Here is a 23,301-nt window from a genome sequence, read left to right as displayed (position 1 = left end):
TGCTGGAGTGTCCACCTCCCGAGGCGGGGCCCTGCTGCGGGGAAGCCGGCTCTGCCAGTGTGGCGTCCCTACCCTGGTCATGAAGGGAAACCCACCAGTCACTAGAGAGCCTTGCTCCCACACTCTCAGTTCTGTGGCTTGGCGCCCACGGCGTCTCACCGGCAACCTGAGCTTGTGCAGATGAGGGAAGTAAAGGGCCCTGCGGCACCGAGACCAAGGAGCACATGGAGGCTGACTTCCGCACTCAGACCCTAGAGGTAGCCGGAGAGGCCCGGCCTGAGAGGGCCCACTGGTCCAGGGCAGCGACGGATGTCAGGAGCACAGAGCAGGCTGCCTTGCCTGCAGAAGCCTCCTGTGCCACAGGAAGACTGGAAGAGCCATGGCTCTGCACGTCCAGCATGCGAATCCCTTTCCCTGAGCGCCAAGAAGGAGTTGATGAGCAGCAGACTGGGGTGTGTGGTAAGGGATCCCCTAAAAAGGGTGGGCATTGGGGGAATAAACGGTGTGCAGCGGCAAATGAAGAAGGAAGCAGAATGGAGATGCTTCGTGGGATGTGGACAGCGAGCGCCTGCGGGCAGCAGACTCGTCCGCCAAGTCCCTCGCCTCCGCCTCCTCCAGTCACAGTCAGCGCCCACGCAGAGAAATCTACAGACAGAAGGCAGGCTGGCGGCTGAGGGGCGAGTGCGGCTGGAGGGGGAGCAGGCAGAGTGGTTGGTAAAAGTGGCCCAAGATTGGCTGGGATGATAGCTGTAGCTGTGTGTGTCCAGAAACACACCGGAAGCTCCTGAACTGGATTACGCATTGTGTGCTGCATGGCACACTATGCGAACTATGGCACAGCAAAGCTGTTACCTAGAGCAGGGGAAGGCGGAGGGCCTGAGGCCTGGCTCCTCCTAGGGGCAGGTGGACCCCAGCAGCTCCACCCCGTGCCCACAGGTTCCCCGGGGGCCGTGCTGTCCTGCCTGGCCTGGGGACTCGGGGAGATTGACCAGAGTCCAGTCAGAGCCTGCACTGAGGAGACCGCTGTCCTCCCGGGCAGTCAGGGCAACGCTGTCTGTTGGCCAAGCCACTTGAGGTCAGGGAGAAAAGAAAAACGGACAGGCACCTGCGTGGGGGGTGTGTGTGTGTGTGTGTGTGTGTGTGTGTGTGTGTTCCTCAAAGCCTAGCCCTGCCGTGGGGAAGCTGTTCAAGAACAACTCAAGATGGCTCAGGGAGGCCACTTGTGCCTGCTTCAGGCGGCACACGGGTTATGGTGGCCATCAAAACGGAAAAACACAGCCAGTAATCCCACCCACTCAGGGGCCTGAGATCTGAGGACGACGGTTCAAAGCCAGCCTGGGCAGGAAAGACTCTTTTATCTCTAATTAACCACCAAGAAGCCAGAAGTGGAGCTGTGGCTCACGCAGTAGAATGACAGCCTTGAAAGAACTCAGGGACAGTGCATGGCCCCTGTGCTCAAGCCCCAGGTCAGTCATACACACACACACACGCACACAGTGGGTGCCCTGCTCTCCCGCAGGGAGGGGGGCTCTCAGCCGGAGACCAGCCCCAGTACTACACCCATGCACCGTAGGTGCTTTGGGAGCCCCTGTCCCTATCCAAGCTGGTTGCTCATCCTGTGTCTCCCACCTTTTTTTTTTTTTTTTTTTTTTTGCCCTTCCTAGGTCTTCAACTCAGGGCCTGAGCACTGACTGTCCTTGGACTTTCTCAAGGCTAGAGCTCTACCACTTGAACCTCAGCACCACTTCTGGCTTTTTGCTACATATGTGGTACCGAGGAATCGATCCTGGGTCTTCATGCATGCTAGGGGAGCACTCGACCACTAGGCCAGACTCCCAGGCTAACCTGTGTCCTCTTCTTTTATCAGCCTCACTAGGCCCTCGGAACGGGCCAGGGCTTTCTGGGCCTGCTGTTTCAAGAAATGAGCCCAGGGCTGTGGCATCACTAGGCCACCATAGCCGTGACCTGAGACTGCTCAGCACCCAGCACCCTCAGGGCTGGCAGGACACCACACCGCCCCACACCGCCCCACGCCGCCCCAGGAGACTCCAGGGCCATTGGCCGGGACACCATGGATGCCGCTGACGGGCCGCTGCCACGGTTGGGCAGTACAGTGGTCTGGGGCCTGGCTCCTGCGTCCAGAGGCACGGAGGAAAGCCTAATTTGAGTTTCTGCTTCGTAGCCAAGACCCCTGCAGAAGGCTCTGTGAGCAGGGCAGGAGGGCCCGGAGGCCCAGGCCGTACCTGCAGCTCCTTGTCCGAGTACTTCTGCGGGTTCTTGCTCCCCTGGCTCTTCTTGCGAAGCTTCTTCAGCTCGGCCTGACACTTGTCCAGGGCGTCGCCTTTGCTTCTCTGCTCTGTCTGGTATTTCTTCAGTGCTGCCTGAGAGCCCACAACAAAAGCCCCTGTGAGCCTCCGCTGCTCCTGCCCTCCTCGCCCCACCCAGGTGGCCCAGGCTGCGGAGGGTGGGGGCAGGAGGAAGAGGGGTCCCCACAGCAGGCCACAGCTCACCCATCAGAAGTTGTGACCTCACAACTCCTCAACAATGGAAACTGAACCTAACTCTGAGGTGCAAAACCAGGAGCTCCTACAGTGTGCGTGGCCAAGAGGCCTGGGCCCTGGGCTTCCCCCCCCCCCCCCAGCTAAGGCAAAATGAGGTGCAGGACACGTCAGAGGAGGGCAAGGTGTGGGGGCACACACAGGAAGCCCTCTGGCACAGCCAGGGAAACCCTGCAGAAGCCACACGCCTTCTGACTGGAGGTGGAACCAGTGCCTGCAAAGGCGGCGGGGCGGGGCGGGCGTACTTACACTCAGGTACCTCGAGTCCAGCTCCACCTTCTGCTCCAGCTGTGTGAGCAGCTCATTGTGAAAAGACTTCAGCTAGACAGAGACGGAACAGACCAGCAGTCAGCCCTAACACAGTGCATGTGTGTGGGGGCAGCGGGGATGCCAGCACCGCCTGACCTGTGAGTTGAGGACCCTGTGTGGCTACACGGGCCCCAGGGGCCAGCAGGCTGCTCCCCTGATGGGAACTCAGAGAAAACCTGGAACCCGGCTGGGGCTACCACAGGGTGCGCCCAGGCTGGTCCCAGCCTGTACCCCCACCTCCCCCAAGCTGCCCCCGTACCCCGGTCCTTGAGGACCACCTCCTGGACTGCCGAGGATGAGTTCGTGCCCATGTCTCAAGCCTAGGCAGCCCACCCCGGCCAACCCTGGAACAGGCCCAAGAGGACACGTGGCCAGAGCAGCCGGCCAGCTCAGCGACACCCCGCCACTCTGCACACCTCACTTGACCCTTGCACTGAGGAGGGGACATCGGAGGCCAGACCTACCATCTCTTCCAGCTGGTTCTGGATCTGCCTGTGTACTTCAGCCATCTGGAAGAGGACGTCTCCTGGACACAGTAGGAAGAAAGGAGGTTACACACCCTACACACCACGGCCCAGGCCCCCACCCCGGGGCAGGGCCCTGGACACCACATGCCATACCATGGCTGTGGGCAGGTATGCCACCTAGAGACAGGGAGTGCCTGTACACACGCTCCAGCCCACACACAGGTCAGAGTTCAACACGTGTGTACACACAGACGTCATGGTCGCTCACGGACACACCAGTGACCACCTGCTTGACACAGCACCCAGCCATGGTGACAGCCCACACCCGAATGGAAGAAGCTCCCACAGGGCACGCAGGGCACGTGCACTGCACACAGACTGGCCTGCAGGAGGGCAGGGGATTCTCTGGATGCTTCCCCAGCTCAGACCACTACAGATCAAGGCCATCTCTGTGGTACACTTGCAGAGGGAAGGCAGACATGTCTTCAGGTTCATGCTCACAAGGCAGGGGAGCCAGAGAAGCATGGAGTGGGGACACACTTCCTTCTTCTCAGCTGGACAGCGTCCAGAGCCTGCCTTCCAAATAAGACCTGAAGGCATGCACGGACCGGTCCCGAGACCCTCAAAGCTGTCTCCTCCCTGAGGTAGGAGGTGAACTTCACCTGCCAGGCATAGGCCTGTGGCTCAAGGGGAGAGAAGCTGGTGATGTTCCGTGGACAGAGCAGGAGAGCTTATCTGTCTGCCAAGCCCTGTCCCTGAGTCTTGTGTTTAGTGGCACTTTTCTCTCCAGGGGTCCTCTCAGGACTTGAGTGGCAGGGCAGCCATTGAGGAGACCCTGGGGGCCCACCAAGAAATCAAAACAAGCCCTCTGACAACTCAATAGGAAGCCTAACCACCGGACACGTCCCCCAAGACTACAGCTGGGCTCAGCTGTCACTTGTTCTCCCAGGAGTCCAGCTGAGCTCTGGGCAGGCCAGCTTCTACAGACCCCACAATGGGTTCAAGAACTGCCAGGCTGTGTTAACCCAGTGACCACTGAAGCCTAGGACCTAAACTTATAGACGTTTCCTTTATTAGATTTACTATAGAAGCCATGCAGGCCTCCTGTCTTTCCCAGTAGACAAGACAGAACAGCTTAGCACGACCATCGCCAGGACGCACAGGGCCAGCCTCCATCCCGCAGGGTCACACGACAGCCACCTGAAGCTGTGCACAAACCACCTGTCAACTGCATAAACATCTCTAAGTGCCATGGCACACGGGCACCTCCACAGAAACCTGAGCCCAGCCTGCCGCTGGCCATTATGTCCACAGAAAACAGAGGGATTGCAGGCCTGGCCACTGCTGTGTGGCCAGCAACGCGGGGCAAGGGTACAGTGACAGCCCCAGCAGCTGTGCCCACAGGAACCAGACAGCAGCCACACCACAGGGCTTCCCATGGTTGATGTGAAGCTATGACAAAAGTGGTCAATGCAATCCACACGCAGAGGGAAGCTCGGTCTGAAGGCCCCCCCACCCCCTCAGTCCTTCAGGGAAGGACGCAGGACCAACAGGGCAGAAGCAGGGTGGGGGGGCACCAAGACAAGCTTTTGTTTTATTATTTGGTCAGTCATGGGGCTTGAGCTCAAGGCCTAGGCTCTGTTCCTGAGCTCTTTTTGCTCAAGGCTAGTGCCCGACCACTTTGAGACGCAGCTCCGTTTCTCGTTTCCTGGTGGTTTACTGGAAGTAAGAGTCTCAGGGAACGTTCCTGCAGGGCAGACTTCACACCACGAGCCTCAGATCTCAGCCTCCTGAGCAGTTAAGATTCCAGGTGTGAGCTATGGGCACGCAGCAGGACAAACCTTCTGAGCTGGACGTGGTGGGTGGCCAAGTCCACAGCTCAGGCCCCTGCCTTGGAAACCAGAGCCCTTGCTCTGGTAATGGTTGTGTTCCTGTGGCTCAGGGGTCTTGGATCTACCTCCTGCTCTGCTCTCAGGGCCCAGAAAGCTACTTGGGACTGGCTTTGACCCAGGGGCACCCAGGTAGGGACACCCAGGCAAATGCTGGCCTGACCAGCCCTGCTATGCCTCTTGGAACACAGGGCCTGGCCCTCCACGGCTGCCCCCCCCCCGCCCCACCCCTGCCCAGAGGCATCACAGCCATGAATAAGGGCCTGCAAAGTGTGGCAATGGCAACCTTGGCAAACTATACCCTTCCTGAAATCTCCCTCCATGCTGTACACCCTCTGCCAGCACGTGACATGTACATGCAGGATGCTGGAGCTTTAAACTCAGGGTCTGGGACACGTCCCTCAGCTGCGCAAAGCTGTCACCCTACCACCCGAACCACGGCTCGGCTTCTGGCTCTTTCGGTGGTTACTCTGAGTCTCATGAACTTCCTGCCCAGGACTGGCTTCAAACTGCAACCCTCGGATCTCAGCCTCCTGAGCAGCTGGAATGACAGTGGGAGCCAGCTGCACCTGCCTCTCAACACATTCTGGGGGCCCCAGAAGTAGATCAGCATCCAGGTCAAGTGGGAAATACACACTGGCTAGGAAAGGTGAACGAGTGAACACAGGAAGAAACCACCACCGCGAGGAGGCGAATACTCGACAGGAGCCAGGACCGGGGCTGTACGCGTCCACAGGTCCTGACCAGGGGATAGCTGAGCACGCTCTGCAGGCTGTGCTGCACCGTCCCAGACCCCAGAACCCCCAGCAGCTGGAACCCTGTGTCTCAGAGCCCGGCACCGGGTATGCACACGGCCCCGAGCTGGCTGCAAGCTGGGGCTGTGCAAAACCAACCCACACGGGGAATTTTTAAACGGCTTCTTACGAGCAGCTGCAGGAGGCCACGTGCACATGGAGTGTGTGTGTGCAGCCACCAGCACTTAACCCCTGAGGTGCTGCAGGTGCACCTGCCGACAGAGGTGCCAGCGGCTCCCCACACCCCCAGTCATCTGCCAGCAGGCACTTCTTCCAGACACAAGCCGGGCCCGCGGCTTCCTGCACCTTCACAGGCCCTGGACAGGAGAAGCGTAGGCCCCTTCCCCTACCTTGGGGTCAGTCCCTCCCAGGCCCACCTGCTGGGGGCAGAAGAGGGCTGCGGGACTCTAACCAGCCTCTTCTTGAGGCAGACTGCCTCTGCACAAGTGAGCCCTAAACCTGAAAAACTGGGTTCAAAGTGGAGGCGTGGCCCGGGCATGCCAAAGCAAACAGCGGTCCAGCCAGGGTGAACCCACAGTGCGGAGCAGCCTCTGATGGACCGCCAGGACACAGAGTCAACAGAGGGCCAGCACCAGGGAGCCCCACCTAGGGGCTGGTCCAGGCCAGCCAGGACGGGCAGGAGCTCCTGGCACACCCAGGACCGTGAGTCAGTGCTTCCTGCTGGGGCCGTGCAGGAGTGGGGGGAGGGGTGCTAGAGGGTTTCAGCCCCCCTCCCCTGGGGAGTGTTTGCGAGCTCGGGGAGCAGGAGAGACCCCAGTGGCATGTGTTTATCACAGGCAACATGTGCCATTTGGGATGAAAGTCTAAGAACACAGCACCCAGAGAACAAGGCCACACCCTCCTCTCAACCCTCTACTGGGTGAGGCAAGCAGCTAAAAGGTCAGCCACTGGTGAGTCACCTCCCCTTTACCCCCCCTTGAAAAGTTTCTGGTTCCTGCTGGGGGCTGACGCCTGTCATAGTAACTTTTCAGGAAGCTGAGATCTGAGGATCAAGGTTCAAAGCCAGCCTGGGCTGGAAAATCTATGAAACTCATCTCCAGTGAACCACCAAAGGGCTGGAAGCGGGGCTGTGACTCTAAGTGGTGGAGCTGACAGCAACTGAGTTGAAAAACTAAGGAACAGTGCCCAGACTCTACGTTCAAACCCTAGGACTGACATCAAAAAGGGGGGGGGGGAAGGGGAGAGAGCAGGGGAGAGGGATCGAGAGGGAGAAGAGGGACTGTGTGCCTGAGCGTGCTTCTAGTCACTAACCCTGAACGTGGCCTCAGTGTGAGGATGAGTACAATTTTGTTCAGGTGGCACTATTCCTCACCAGGGGAGAGGCAATGAAGCCATCCCACATGTGACATCTCACACACACACACGAGTTTCATTACAGAGCAGGGGCAGTGCAGACTGGGCATCTTGTGCCTTCTGTGGCCTCACAGGACAAGGGTACTCACTGCCACCCTCATTCCACAGCTGCATCCTGAGAATCAGCCCCCACCCCCCGGAAGCTAGAGTGCCCAGGCAGGCCCCACCCCTGCTCACCCCTCGCCTTCCAGACTTCCGATGTTCTCTTGCAGCAGGGCCCAAGCCCCATGCCCATACTCGCGACTTGGGAGACTGAGATTCAGAGAACTAGGGCTGGAAGCCAGTCTGGACAGAGAAGTCTGAGAAGACGCTCTGCAAAGCGTTGAGCTCTAATCACAGCTCCATGTAGTCACGCCGCAACTGAACAAACAAGCTGAGCAAAAGCAGGATCTGAGGTCAAACCACAGCACTAGCAAAATCAACACATCAAAACCGAAAGAGCAAAGGACTTCTCCCACGGGAGGCCACCCCTGTCCAGAGCAGCACAGCTCGGGCGCCCCTCTCCTGTCCTGCGTGCAGTGGGTTCAGATCTAGCATTCTTGCTCCACGAAGGCTGACGGCGCTGGCTCTGCCACCCCTGCACCTCAGCGGTGAGACCAATCCCAAGTCCTCCTGGGGTGTCTGACGCTGCCCCACCCGGCACCTGGACCGGGGCATGTCTGACACCTAGAAGTCTGTCCTTTCTGCAGCCAACTGTACTTCTTACACTGGTGAATAAAGCAACTCCCCACTTCTAACCATCTTAAAGAGCAGTGCAGTGACATTTCATAATCACAAAGCTGAGCAACCCTCCACGTTGGAGTTCCAGAACATTTATCACTCAAAAAAAGAAATGCACAGTCCTTGCAGCCACTCCCCGTTCCACTCAGGGCATCTTCATCTGCAGATGTGCCTGGCCTGGGCACCTCACCGGAGGGGCCTCCCCTGCCAGGTGTCTCTCATGAGCAGTGCCCACGGGTCTTCTGTGGTAGTCAAGGTCAGAACACCTGTTCTCGTGGTTGAGTCATTTGCCCATCCACAGACGGTTCGGGCTCTAACGGTCAGCGCAGCTGTAAGGGACGTTTTGTGACAGTTCTGAAGTCTTCCTGACAGATGCTTACCAAGCAGATGCTGGGATACTGTCACTTGAGCCACGCCCCCAGTCCTTTTTGCCTAAGGGACGGGGCTTCTTTTAACCTATAGTCTGTCTCGTGTTTAAGCAATGACCACCAGGCGGCCTTTTTGTCTAGGGAGGATCTGACTTTTTACCTGAGCTGGCCTCAAACCCGTGGTCCTCTGGGTCTCCACCTTCTGAGCAGCTGAGACTACAGGTATGTACCACTGCACTTGGTCTGATTAAATGCTCTTTAGGGTCTCCCACATACACAATCTAAAAGCCAACCAGCAAGCAGAGCTCTTGTGGGGTCTCACCTCTGGCAGCCCCAGAAACCCCTGTGAGAAGCCCAGAGGCATGGCCTCGGCCCCCTGGGGTTCTCTCATGCTGGAGTCAGCCCCCCACCTTGGATAGAGGAGCCTGGGTCAACAGTACATACCAGGCACCGGCCGGTACCGGCAGCCAGCAGCTGCCCCAAGAGCCCATTCCACCTGCCCAGGGCAAGGCCTAGCCCGTGGGGTCACAGCGGGTCTCTGACAGGGTTCGTGCTCCCCGGAAGCCTCCTGTTGGCTGCCCCAACTGGCAGGCACTGACTGGGATCGTGGGCAAGGGGCAGCACCCAGGCTCTGCCTACTTCTCTTCCTTATTTTCACCGCTGCTAAAAATAAATAAAAATAAAAGAATCCGGGGCCAGGACTGTGGCCTAGTGGTAGCGTGCTTGCCTAGCATGCGTGAAGACCTGGGCTTAATTCCTCAGTGCCACATACACAGAAAAAGCCAGACGTGGTGCTGTGGCTCAAGTGGTAGAGTTCTAGCTTTAAGAAAGTCCAAGGACAGTGCTCAGGCCCTGAGTTCAAACCCAGGACTGGTTTTAAAAAATAAAAATACAACTGCTCTTCAAAACTATGTACAAACTAAGCAGTGTGCATCCCACGCTGCCAGCTACCTGGGAGACTGAAATCCCACATCTGACAAATGGCTGCCACAGCAGAGGCCAGGAACGGTGCTGCCCGGGGCAAGGGCGGGAGGGGCTGGGCCCAGGTGTGCCTGCCAAGGGGAGAGGATTGCAAGAGAGGCAGGCAAGGGACAAACCAGAGGAAGTGTGGAGGAAGAGCTGCACAAAGGACACAGGACTCAAGGTGGGGGCCAGGACAGCAGGTGCCACGATGGCACAGGGGACTCACAAGAGTTTCCTGTCCCTGGCTGCTCTCAGAACTCCCGGGAAGACACAGTGGAGGCAGCATCTTACCCAGAGCGGCAGGTCTGGGTTTTCTCCTACTTCAAATCATGGCTGACATCTGAGGAGGCCTTCCCTGTTCTGACTCCTCTGAGCTAGCTGTTCAGAGGAACGGAGTGGGATGCGTGGCCAGGCACAGCGTTCTAAGAATACCTGCAGCTGAGGGTGGCACAGAGACCGTGGGCAACCAGAGCTGCATCCCATGAGAGGCAGTACAGGCTTGAACCCCACCTTCTGCCTGAACTTAGCCAAGTACCAGGAAGTCACCAGGACCTGGAATGCTGGCAGGGGGGCCTGACCACACCACTGCTAGAGGCAGGTTCTACAGCCGCACCCAGGAGCTACCAGAAACAGGTCCAGGGAACACAAGAGCAGACACCACGGCTTTACAGCTTTCCTCCTCCTCTGTGACTGGCAAGAAGACGGAACACGTTCTCCAAAGCCCAACCTCTGCAATCCATGGGGAAGCTGCAGGAACACAGCCTCCCCAACGCCAAGACAACACAGATGCCCATGTGCACAGGCAAGCTGTCTGCACCTGAGCACACACGTGTGCACGGGCATCCCACACACCTTGTTCTGAGCCCACTGAGGTTCAGCTCCAGGCACCTAAGCTTGTGTTCCAAAAGCACGACCCTCTTCCCTCTCGCCACATGCATGCTCACACGGCCGCCTGGGCACCAAGGAAGGCGACAGCAACCTCCTCTAATCCACAGCACCTCGTGCAGCCCTGACATGGTGGGCACAGCAGCCCACGGCTTGGTCAGCATCTGAAACAACTGCAGTCTATTGACAGGGCGTAACTGTGGGTTTGCATGCATGCTGGATCAAAATCCTTCAGGTGCTTGGAGTCTCTGATCTCTCCAGTCTCTCCACCCCTATCACTCGTGGCATTTTCCACAACAGTGGCACATTAGAATAGTCAGGCCTTTTTCTGTTCTTTTTCCCCCAGAAATTACACTATGTTCTTCTAATCGGCAGATGACAAGCAGCGGAGGGGGAGCGTGAATCTGGAGGCTGTGAAGGTGGAGAGGGAGGAGCGATGGGCCAGCTGCACATCTGTGCAGTCCACACCCCACTTATGAAGGTAGGGCAGGCCAGACTTCACTCTAGAGCCCAAACCAGAGGCCCCTGACCCCATGCGGAGCCAGAACGGTCTTTGTGTTTTAAAAGGAGACAGGTAAGCTGGGCGCGGTGGCTCACGCCTGTAATTCTATCTACTCAGGAGGCTGCGATCTTGAGGATCTTAGTTCAAAGCCAGCTCAGCACTAAAGACCACGAGACTCTTATCTCCAGTTAACCTCTAGAAACCCAAAAGTGGTGCTGTGGCTCAAGGAGTAGCCTTGAGCTGAAGAGCTCAGGGACAGCGCCCAGGCCCACAACTCACCAAAAAGAGAGAGACACAGAGAGAGAGACAGAGACAGACAGACAGACAGACAGACAGACAGACAGACAGAGACAGAGAGACAGTTGTACTGTGTAGAAGTCTGTGAAGAAGTCCAGTCCTGATCTGACCCCAGAATGAAGCTGGGGGACCCCACGTGGGGCACAGAAGTCAACTGGCAGACAGACGTATCATGTGCTCCTGGATCATAGGGCTGAGCACACTCCATGTAAGGCCAGGGCTCAGCCATGTACAGTGTGGTGACCCAGAACTTGCTGTGCTATGGGCTCAGGGTCCCCTAAGGCTAGGCAGCACCCCAAAAGATCAATGCTCAGGAGGCAACTCAGGTGACATGTGCTGCGAGAAACCGTGGAGATGCAGCCTCCTGAGCAGAGGCGGCGCCTGGGGAGTGGTCAGCTCCTCGAGTCCCTGCCTGGGCGACACAGAGGGGGAATGGGGAGCCACCATGGAGTGGGAGGCCCCTTGAGGGAATCGACTCCTGACCTGCGCTAGGCTGGGCTGTCCCCGGAGTACCAGCTGAGTCGGCAGAGGCCACTGGCCAGCCTTACACTGGCTCAGCTCTCACGCCATCTGCTCCATTTTCAGAATGGCAGGAGTTAAGGAACCGGGACCTGCGTGAACCAAGGAGGGCCTGTGATCTGCCTCTGCTCTAGACTCTGCCCTGGCCCTCAAAGTGCAGACCCTGGAAGAGAGCCATGAATACAGCAGGTGGAATGCAGTGTCCAAAAGTTCTGCTCCCCGTCAGTTCTAGGATCTGGGTATCCTGCCCAGCTAGCACCTGAGGACCAGGGGGGGAGGCCCCTAGGCCTGGTCCGGCCATGCGTGGAGGCGCAGACACCGCGTGGGTGCTGTTGTGGAGGAAGGGAAGGCCCCAGCTTGCCCCACTTCAAGGTGGCTGGCGTTCTCTAAAACAAGCTGGAAACAAGCCCAGATGGAGCCGTAGGAATGGAGAGGTAGATACTGGCCCCTAGCCCTGCTGGATCTGGACTCGAGTCCCTGAATCATGGCAGGGAGGCTGGCAGCAAAGCTAAGGGATGTCTACAGTGGATACTCAGGTTTTGGGCACCCCTGTTGTTTTAGAAGTGCCAGAGCTGTCATCCTCTCTACCAGGGGCAGAAATGTCTGAGCCAAGAGGTCAGCTGTTCAAACTTGGCTGTGAACATGCATCACCGACCAGAGCCTTCTGAAGCAAATACCCATAATGCACGATTATTCTGGTGGCTTCCCGAGTGGAAAGGCACCTCGGAGAGCTAATTAGCATACGCCGAACAAGGCACAAATATAGAGCTCTCATTAGGGGAAGACAGACAGCTGAGGGGGCTGCCATGGCGGTGTGCTGTCAGAGCAGAGCGGAGAGTGGGGCCAGATGAGGCTGAAGCACTCCAGGGACCCCCACGCCAGGTCCTCCTCTCTACGCCCGGCCTGGAGCCAGAGCACTTCCTTGAGAGGTAGGGTCCTTCACTCATCTACTTCCAAGGCCAGAGTGGAATGTGGCCAGGGTACCACAGAAAATCAATGATGGTGTTGCCATGGTGATGGCAGCAGACAGCCATGCTTACGATGCTTCCGGTGGCAGTGTTCAGACACAAATCAGGGCCAAAGAGTGACCTGGGTACCAATGTGACACCAACAACGAACCTCGTGTGCTAGGCCGGAGGGGAGGGGGGGAGGGGTGGGCAGCTGGGCCCCGCTGTCCTGAACCACACCCCCTCCTGGGCTCAGGCGGGCCCCTGGACAGCGGTCGCCCAGCTCGACGGTGTCATCTAGGAGGCTGCACCCTCTCCGAATCTGCAGGCTGCTGGCTTCTTTGCTGAGTTGCAGACCATTCAAGGCTCCAGGCTCAGCGAAGCTGGTCTGATGGGGTAACTGGGGTGGGCTGCTGCAAAGGGGTCACTAAGACAGAAACTTGGGGAACTCTATAAATCGGACATCCTCCCCCCACAGCTGAGCACTGGGAGAAGTTCTTGGGGGCCTCTCCCTGCCTCCATCTACTGGGAGCCCGTCTTTTAGGACTTGCTGGCTCTCGATCCTGTCTGTCCACTCTTCTGCCCGACAGGGCAAAGGCGGCCTTCTATGTCCCTACTTTCCTCTGGCCAGCTCAAACACAGTGACCAAGCTCACCCGGCGGAGCAGACCAGGTAAGCAGGTGTCCTGAGTATCTTCAGGGGGAGGTGGACACGAGCCCGGTACCATCCTAGTTACTCAGGATGCTGAGAATTGAGGGCTGTAGTGCAACGCTTGCCCAAAGCTTGAGAGGAGTCCATGTGGTCTTTCTGGGTGAACCTGCCAACATCCACAGCCAGCCACATGAAGACCTGATGTGAGCCCTGAGCACACTTTCCTGGGCTGCTGAATGAAGATGGACTCAATACCACCCCGAAACACCACTGGCCAGCAGCCAGGATCAGGAAACAGCGCATGGGGGTGGGCAGAGAGCCCGCCACGCAGGATGGTGGACATTGATGGCCTCCTGGACCACATATCCCACAAAGAAGGCACTGCAGAGCTGGAAATTTCCACCGAACACCCCTGAAGTCTGTCCCGGGATCCCAGCTAGCCTCCCAACTTGACCGGAGTCCCACTGTCCACAGCGAGGGACCACAGCTCAGAGATACGCAGGCAGCTCGGACCGGCCTGACTTGAATGCTCTCTGGTCGAGTCAAAGCTCAGTCTTGGCCTAGGACGTGGCTCTGTCCATTCTCCAGTGATGGGACCACCTGTGTGACCCCTGGAGATCATTATAATAAAGTGCTGCTTCCAGTGTGCGAGGTTCCATGACAAGAGAAGCTCAGGGGGCTTCCTCAGTTCCGGACCTCAGCCCCTCACGGGTGGTGCACCCTGAATCATCGGCACCACAGCTAAGAAGCCACAGTCTACACAGCACTAGGTTTGGGAGGCAGGGACAGGGAGGCCCAAGAGCTGAACCCCTACAAGCTGGGAGTCCCTTCTTGTGACCCCAGCTTCCTGTGTGATCCACTATGTGACCAATCACCTTCAGTCTTCACTGTAAACTGATCCTGGAAATGGAATTTGAGAGCCTCCTGCTGAGAGGCTGCTTCCTGCACACAGGAACTTAGCTATCACCTGCTAGCATCCTGGCCCTGCGGAGACACCCTTGCAACAGTAGCTACGTATGGGAAAGAGCCTTGCAACAAGCCTTTGAAAACCAGTCCTTCAAGCAGTCTTGCCCTGGCCCAGGACAGGCTGTGTGCTGTGTTCACTAGGTCATTTGAAAACACTCTTCAAGATCGGGGCTGGCTCTCGGTGCCTGCCAAAGGTCAACATAAACCAGGTTATGTCTGGTGGGTCACTTCCTCAGGGATGGATCCTCATGGTGGCCTGCTGATGAGACCCAGTGAGGAACAGAGGCCAGTGGGGAGCTCACGCCCTCTTTGCCCAGGCTGTTGTGTTTTGATGTCTTATGGGCTCGCTCTAGTACCTGGCACCCCCACAGGGCCCTGTACCACAGGGAAGGGCCAAGTCTTGCCAACAGACTAGAATGTCTAGCAGGAGCCTGAGCCCTGGGTTACTGTGAAGACCTGCACGCCCTGAAGGTGGCCAAAACCTCATGGGCCTCTGGCTCCAGGAAACATGGTCTGGTCACACTTCCCCCTCTGCCCAGGCTGGGACTGGAGCAGGACGCACAGCAGGAACCATCAGTAAATGGAGCACACGGCCAGCCACAGGCCCTGCAGAGACCCTCCAGCAGCCCTGGCATGAGTCCCCCACGAGCACAGCTGAGCCTTACCCTCTGCTGTGCCACTCTCAGTCTCCAGAGAAAGGAGGTTCAAAGGGCCTCGTAGCACCTCCACATCTGCTACGATCCAAGGGCCTGGGTTAGGACTGGGTGGCAAAGTTGCCAGAGGTACTGACCATCCACACAAACCCCAGGCTCAGTGGTCATGTGGTCACCAGCCCAGCACTGTGTCCTTGTTGATATTGCCCCCACGGACACAGCCACATGCTACGACGCTCCGGCTATCACAGCCGCTGCACTCAGGGCTCAGCAAACCCAATCAACCCCATTATTCATCTCTCCTGAAAAAGACTCAATCCAGCCATTAGCAGGAGCGGAGCTGGAACTGAAGGCCAGGCCCCCACCAGTGCACAGGTCACCCGAGCCCCTGACCTCACCTGCTGCAGCCCCAGGCCTTGGCTATGCACTGGACCCAACGGGGATAAGCTGCCCAGTTGCCCAGTGGCTGTTTCCACAACCGCATAAAGCATATAAAGTGGAAAGACCTAGGAAAAGTGGTCTGTGTGAAGTCCACTCGGGACAGCACCATCACATTTCCTGGGTAGGAGGAATAGTAGGGGGCTTGGGACCACGAGCCAGGAAGGGGCAGTACAGCAGGCTGCAAGGGAGTTCTGCTCCAGAGAAACAGTCTCGGCACAGCCAGGTCCTCCCTTCCCCCGAAGCTGACTGAGTGGAGGGCAGACAGCCAGCTGCCACAAAGGCCCAACGCCTTGTGGATGGAAAATCAACACAGCCCCTGCTGCGTGGATCTAATTAAGGCCTCCAAACGGTGCCTGTCAAGAGGATTAGCAGTCTGCAAGGTGGGTTCCCGCTGTTAGCAGGTGACACTGCCACAGTCTCTGTCACTACCCAAAGGGACGTGCAACATGGCTTCCCGCTGGGAATGGGCCCCACTTATGCTTGGTTAGGTGTGGATGAATCTGCCGAGCCTGGAGGAGCAATATACAGCCAGATAACCTCACCGAGAGCACAGGAGCAGGGCCAGCAGACAGCCAAGCAGACTCAGACAATGGGAGCCATTCGGGACCGACTGGAAGGGTCTGCAGGAGACCTGGCCTAGGGTGTTCTCTCCTGCCCCTTCCACGTTCCAGACACTACACACAGAATGGGGTCGCCAGTACCCCTGAGGAGGAGGGTGTGGGACAGCATCAGACCCACAGGTGGGACAGAGGGACACTCAGGAATGAGGTGGCCGGCAGGAGGTAGCCAGGCCACACCTAACCGAGTGCCTCACAGTTCCAGGCCAGCTTGAAATCACCTGTCCGAAAGCCCAGCACAGAGCTCTGCCTCTGTACAGGCGCCCAGGAAAACAGAGAGCAGGGCCCAGGCCTGGGGCACCGGGCATGCACACACATGCCTTATGATCACAAACAAGTGTGCTGCAGGCACGGGCAGGCACAAAGCAGCCCATCAAAGGGCAGACACACAGCAGAGGCCTCGAGAGACAGGCAAGGGCTGAGCACAACGGCCAGCCCTGGGCACAGCCTCAGCAGGTGGAGGAGAAACACCTCCATGGCCGATGCCTCCAGACAGATGCTGGCTTCATGGGCATCTCAACCACACAAAGAGAGGGAGGGTCCTGAGCAGGCCAGATGTGCCCTGCTCACTCTAGTAATGGCTTCACTTCTGGCAGCATGCCTCCCTGAAGAGCCCACCACATCAGCACTGGGCTGAAGACAGGCCACCAGGACGATTCTAGCAGAGGAAGGGGACCGTCTGCCCACCTGTGCACGCCCAGGGTATGAGCATCAAGAGTCTCTCCCTCTGGCCAGCTCAGGAATACCGATTCTGCACATCCCGTTTCCTTGGGCAGAAGCACCAGGGGCATCTCGATGCAGACAGCTACCCAGCAAGTGGGATACCCTTAGCTGTGTAGCCTGTTGCGGGACTGGGATGAGCATACAAGACAGGCGTCCCATGGGGCCGGGAGTTTGGCCTAGTGGTTGAAGTGCTTGCCTAGCATGCATGGAGACCCAGGTTCGATTCCTCGGTACCATATACATAGAAAAAAGCCGGAAGTGGTGCTGTGGCTCAAGTGGTAGAGCTCTAGCCTTGAGAAAATCCAAGGACAGTGCTCAGGCCCTGAGCTCAAGCCTAGGACTGGCAAAAAAAAAAAAAGACAGGCGTCCCTCACCACAGAGTGCCAGAACGCCATTCGTGGAGGCCCCGGCACCCAGCATGGCCAACTACCTGCCTGCCCCGTCCTACAGCTTCTGTGCCAATCCCTCCATGCCAGTCATGGCCAAAGGCACGGAACAGTGAAAAGCAGGAGAAAGGAGCAGGAGGCACGGACACGGTGGTCCAGTCTGAGACCCCCAGGATGAGTGGACAAGCACAGGAGCACAGCCCAGGGAGAACTGCTCTGTCGCCAGTGTCCACTGCCCTCTCTCAGGCCACCCTTCAGGCTCTTGAGCCACAAGGGCAGTGACCAGCATGGAGCCAGCAGAGGTGGCCCTGAGGACACACAGATCAAAGCGGTGTGAAAACACCAGGGCTGACCCATGCAATTAACTTGCTACGAGTTCGGGACGGCACCAGGGCGTGCCTCGACAGACAGGAGCTGAGGATCTGGGGAACCAGAATCGACACGCAGACAAGAGAGTGGGCAGCTGTTGGCGAGGGCATTAGAAGTGCTGTGAAAAGTGGCTGGAACTCAGCCACCCTCCATGTGCTGCCATATCAAAGCAAAGCTCTGAGAACTGACGGTAAAGACTGTCTCACTGCAGGGAAAAACGACTGGGAGTGAAGATGAGAGGACTTCCCTCCATGAGTCGGCAGGTCCAGTGCTCCAGGCTGCCTCCCGGCTGCGAGGTCAGAGCTAGAGTACAGAAAGACCAACGGGACCAAAGGCAGCCACAGCCTGGGCCATTCACTCACTCCGAAGGAGAGAAAAGGAGCAAACGGCAACATGGAGGCTCCTCAGAAGCGGTTACTGCTATGGCCAAGCCCACAGGAAGAACCGTCTGTTGAGACTTGGGGTCCCGCTCCAAGGCACACAGCTAATATTAGGGTGTGGCTTGCTACCTCGGCATTCACAGGGAAGATGAAGATGGGATTTCTAGGGGTGAGGGGGCCCCAGCATTGTCTGTAGCTTCTAGAGGAGGGCGGGTGTGGTAACAGCCTCACCATTCTAACAGGACTGGATTCTGAGGTGGGAAGGAAAGGCAAGGAACCCCACAACAACGGGAAGGGAGGCATGGCAGAAAGGGGAGGAAGAAGTTCCCGTTTCAGCTCCACTACCACACAGCAGCCCTGTCCTCAACAGCCACAGGGCCTGGAAGGAGGAGGAGTCGGGAAAGGCAAGCAGCAAAAGGGTGGTTAGGGCCACCGCCAGCTGGCAGTCAGGATTACGTCGCTAAACCAAGATTCAACTACTGGTAGAGCTGGGCACCAGTGGACTACACCTGTGATCCTAGCTACTCGGGAGGCTGAGATCTGTGAGGGCTGCAGTTCAAAGCCAGCCAAGCAGGAAAGGCTGTGAGACTCTTAGGGAGAGGTGCTGTTGCTCAAGCGGTAGAGTGTTAACCTGGAGCAAAAAAGCAGCTCAGGACAGCACCCAGACCCAGAGTTCAATTCCCAGGGCCAGTGGAAAACAATTACAGATGGTACACACCTGTAGTCCCTCCTCCTCCTTGGGAGCTGTGGGGAGACTGCTGCTTGAACCCAGGAGTTCATTCAAGACCAGGCTCTGAGCATCATAGCAAGACCTGGCCTCAAAAGAAAAGGGGAAGAAGAGAAAACGAAGGAAGAGAGCAAGAAATGTTAAACTACTAAAACAACCTAGGGTCCAGCCGAGGGCTGGTCTGGGCAGAGTACCTCGGTGCCCCATCTGGGAAGACCTCAGACCAGGAGCAGCAACCACATGAAGAGAACATGAGCAGAAACGAGAAAAGATATAGTATGGATGAGAACAAAAAAACACCACCACCACAACAAAAAAACTAATAATGCTAAAAATGAGACTAACTCGTCTAAAGATCACTTCACCATAATGTCCAGCTTATCAGATAGGAGATAAAACTGCACAAAATGTATGTGCTTGACAACACAACCTACAAACACATAAACCACCCTGAGTATGCCTCTTCTAGGTATTTCACAAATGGCCAGTCCAAAATGCACAAAAACTGGGGGTAATTGTCCTGAAAGAGGAACTCAGCCTCACAGTTCCCACAAGACCAGCTCATAAGAACGGCAAAACCACTGGGAATAACTCAACTGCTAAGCAAAGGGAGAGCAGTGAAGCAGATGGTTCATTATGTGTTTATGGAATATTCTACAGCAGTGAAAATTCACAGCACCTGCTCATAGATGGCTGTAGGACAATAAAAGCCGTTTCTATGAATCCATTTTTCCATAGCTGACATTCAGTAGCCTGAGGCCTAAGAATTCCTACAGGTCCTGAAGAAACTCAGCCTTCCTTCCCAGCATCCCACCTCCTTCCCTCCACAGTCTTCCCTCTTCACCAATGGTAGACACACAAAAGCTGCTCCCCTCACCCCTCCTCACCCAGAGACTGCTGCCCTGGAAGCCTGCCAAGACAGCAGGACATCTCCACGACCAGGTGACATGGTTCATCCCCGTCACCTCCAGGCCCACCCCTGAACACCAAGACAAAGATCTCAAAAGCCTCAAGGAGAATGGATGCCCAGTGGTTCATACCTACAATCCTAGCTACTCAGGAGGCTGAGATCTGAGGAGGGACGTTCAAAGTCTTATCTCCAATTAACCATCAAAAAGTCGTAAGTGGGGCCGGGAGTTTGGCCTAGTGTTAGAGTGCTTGCCTAGCATGCACAAAGACCTATGTTCAAGTCCTCGGTACCACATACATAGAAAAAAGCTGGAAGTGGTGCTGAGGCTCAAGTGGTAGAGCTCTAGCCTTGAGAAAGTCCAAGGACAGTGCTCAGGCCCTGAGCTCAAGTCCAGGACTGGCAAAAAAATAAAAAAATAAAAATGATCAATAACAAAAACAAGTCTTCCATTGAAGGAAGCCAAGCTCACATACACTGTACAAACTGGCGTGCGCACGGTGGTGTCGAAAGGCAAGGCAAATGAGTGAGGCTGACCATTGTCCACCTGGACTACCACACAGGTACAGAAACATCCACGGACCCACGCAGTACACAGCTCCCCACCCAAAACCAGGAAACCAGGACATTCCCAGAATTGAGGGAGTCTCACAGGAACAGAGGAGACGGGTGAGCCAGAGAAGAGGGGTCTCCCCAAGGCAGAGGCCCAGGTGACCAGGCAGGTGTCTCCACACACAGCCAGGCAGCCTGGAGAGACAGAAGATGGGACTGAAAGGCAGAGACGAACAGTCAGCAGATGAACCCAGCAGACAGCAAACATGAGTTCAACAAACCAAACATCAAAACAAAAGCAAATGAAGACCACTGAGAATGCCAAAGAAGCCAAGCACCAGTGGCTCACACCTGGAATCCTAGATACTCAGGAGGGCTGAGAGCTGAACACAAAAGTCCATGAGACTCTTATCTCCAACAGACCACCAAAAAGCCAGAAGTGAAACTGTGGCTCAACTGCTAGAGGAATAGCATCAAGCAAAAAGGAGCTCAGGGCCAGTGCTCAAGCTCCAAGTCTAAGCCTTGTGTGTGCACACAAGCACACACACGTCATAGAGAACCAAATTCTAACAAATCCTAACAATAAAAACCCATAAATTGGGCCGGGAGTTTGGCCTAGTGGTAGAGTGCTTGCCTACCATGCACAAAGACCCGGGTTCAATTCCTCGGTACCACATACATAGCAAAAAGCTGGAAGTGGTGCTGAGGCTCAAGTGGTAGAGTGCTAGCCTTGAGAAAGTCCAAGGACAGTGCTCAGGACCTGAGCCCAAGCCCAAGACTGGCAAAAAAAAAAAAGTCAACCAGCCAAATGCTGGTGGCTCACACCTCTAATCCGAGAGACTTGGGAGGTTGAGATCTGAGGATAATGGTTTGAAGTCAGCAAGGCAGGAAAATCTATGGGATTCTTATCTCCAATTAACCACCAGAAAACCAGGAGTGGCACTGTGGCTCCAGAGGTAAAGTGATAGCCTTGAGCTCAGCGACAATGCCCAGGCCCAGAGTTCGAGCCCCACGACGAAAGGGAGAAAAAAAAGAGAGAAAAGCCCATTAGGAAATATTTGCAAACTATACACCTGACAAAGGATTTTCTATGTGCAATACAGAAAATTCTCACCAATCAGCAAGATGAGGAAAACCCAAATAAAACTAAGGGGAAGATGTGAACTGACATTTCAGTAATGAGAAACAAATGGCAAATAAGCATATGAAAAGCTATTCAACATCACTAATTAAGGAAATGCAAATTTGGAAATATCCCAAACAGCCATCAACAGACTAAGATAGAGCAAGCTCTGGCACATCCAGAGAAGACAGCCGGGGACACCGTGCAGCCAACAGCACGGCAGCAGAACTGTGAGTCAGTCACCCAAGGCCTTCAACATGGTGTGTGCAGAACCAGCAAGGCTAGAGAGCAAAAGCCTGATAACTGACTGCATGGCCCCATCTACACCAACGCTGGCAAACACCCACCAAGTACTAGTAACAGAAAGGCCAGTGGCTGGGGGCAGAGCTCAAGAGGTAGATCATCCACCTAACAAGTTCAACCCCAGGACCGTGAAGCTGGGAGCAGGTGAGTAGGAGGAGAAGCCCATGGCTGTGGGAGGAATGGACAATTTACCCACCTTGACTGTGGCACAGGCACACACACCTTATGGTTTGCCATGCTTCCTTTATTCCTTAGTGATGCCGTAAAAACAACTGTAACATACTGTGGGTCTCTGCTGTCAAGACCCACAGACATACCAGCACGTAAACACTGTATGCTGATTTCAGCAAAAACTGTAACTGTGATACTGATTATTGCAAAGGGATAGCATAGACTGCAAGGGATGGATAGACAACATCCATCGTTAAAAAGAAACAGGCCAGGGCTGGGAATGTGGCTTAGTGGTAGAATACTTGTCTAGCATGCATGAAGCCCCAGTTTGATTCCTCACTACCACACACACAGAAAAAGCCAGAAGTGGTGCTATGGCTCAAGTGGTAGAGTGCGAGCCTTGAGCACAGAGGCACTCAGCGACAGTGTCCAGGCCCTGAGTTCAAGCCACAGAACTGGCAAAAAAGCGAAGAAAAGAAAGGAAAAGCAGGTCAGGAGTCCCTGGCTCACACCTATAATCTTAGCTACTCAGGAGGCTGAACTGAGATTTGGAGGACTGCAGTTGTCTCCAAAATAAGCAATAAAAGGCAAGACAAATGGCCCCAGCAGTTAAGATTGAGCAGAGAAAGCAAGCAGAGTACAAGGCACTGAGTTCCAGCCCAGGGACTGGCAAAAAGAGAGGAAAAGGAGGAAAAGGGGAGGGGAAGAAAACAGCTGTGGACAGTGATGGGGCAGGCAGACTAGATTATGTTTAAATCAAAACTGAACTTCCAGCATCTGATTCAGATCCCAGATATATTGTCAGAGAAAATAAAATGTGCATCCATGCACATGCTTGCACATCTGTGTCTACAGCAGTGCTGTACTTAAGAACCAAAAAGTGCAAGCCCACACATAAACTAACAGAGGAGCAGACAAACAGCATGTGCACAGTGGCCATAAGCAGGAAGCAAGTTCCAACACACGCTACCAGATGGTGACCGCTGTTATGTCAGTGGAAGGGACAGTCAAGGCCATCCATTGCACAACTCCATGACACGAGGTGTTCGTGGAGAGAGTGCAGATGAAGGCCTCAGGGGATGAGGGGACTAGAGAGGGAACACAAATTAGTATGGTTTTTTCAGGTGATAAAGTTTAAGCAAATTCCACTGGATTGTTGGTGGAAATGGGTGAAATAATGAGTTATGTCAACAAAGAAAAGCCTGACCATGCCTGGCCAGCTCCCGCACTGCTGTGGCACAAGGACTGATTTCAAAAATAACACGCAGGGGCCGGGAGTTTGGCCTAGTGGTAGAGTGCTTGCCTAGCATGCACAAAGACCCGGGTTCGATTCCTTGGTACCACAGACATAGAAAAAAGCCGGAAGTGGTGCTGAGGCTCAAGTGGTAGAGCTCTAGCCTTGAGAAAGTGCAAGGACAGTGCTCAGGCCCTGAGCTCAAGCCCTGGACTGGAAAAAAAAAAAAAATCCCACATAGAGAGCAGGTCCTGAACTCAAGACAGAGCCTTAGTCTTCTGGCTCCTCACCTTTGTAAGCCCTAAGGGCTACCAGCAAAAGGTTCTGCCATCTTTCCCATCCTGGACTCACCAACCCCTTACTGCAGGGGCTGCCAGGGCTGATACCCCGGGCCCATGTGGGACCACAAGGACAAGACACACGGTGGTGCAGCCCAGAACACTGGCCTCACACCCAAGCCCCACGTCATCCTTCCAGGGGCCGCAAGGCAGGACACCAACTCCAGA

At 55.8% G+C, this 23,301-nt stretch overlaps 1 protein-coding gene and 1 long non-coding RNA gene across 7 annotated transcripts in view; one reads left to right on the top strand and one right to left on the bottom strand.

Moving 5' to 3' along the window:
- The window catches only part of Baiap2 (BAR/IMD domain containing adaptor protein 2), a 61,670-nt gene that overhangs the window by 20,303 nt on the left and 18,066 nt on the right, over positions 1-23,301 (bottom strand). For all 6 annotated transcript variants that reach the window (XM_090351340.1, XM_090351342.1, XM_090351338.1 and 3 more), the window contains exons 4-6: positions 3,332-3,393; positions 2,808-2,879; positions 2,244-2,381 (exon numbers count right to left, since the gene is read on the bottom strand). In XM_090351340.1, the coding sequence (XP_090207466.1) occupies positions 2,244-2,381; positions 2,808-2,879; positions 3,332-3,393 (272 nt within the window). The remainder of the gene's footprint in view (positions 1-2,243; positions 2,382-2,807; positions 2,880-3,331; positions 3,394-23,301) is intronic.
- Positions 6,168-8,133, top strand: LOC150052091 (uncharacterized). Its single transcript, XR_016538375.1, has 3 exons — positions 6,168-6,680; positions 6,815-6,928; positions 7,500-8,133. It is a non-coding gene; the product is annotated as an uncharacterized LOC150052091 (long non-coding RNA).

This window comes from Megascapheus bottae, chromosome 17 (genome assembly GCF_031878675.1).
Source record: "Megascapheus bottae isolate mThoBot1 chromosome 17, mThoBot2.hap1, whole genome shotgun sequence".
In the NCBI taxonomy this organism is placed as follows: domain Eukaryota; kingdom Metazoa; phylum Chordata; class Mammalia; order Rodentia; family Geomyidae; genus Megascapheus; species Megascapheus bottae.
This window is presented reverse-complemented; position numbering and strand designations above follow the sequence as displayed.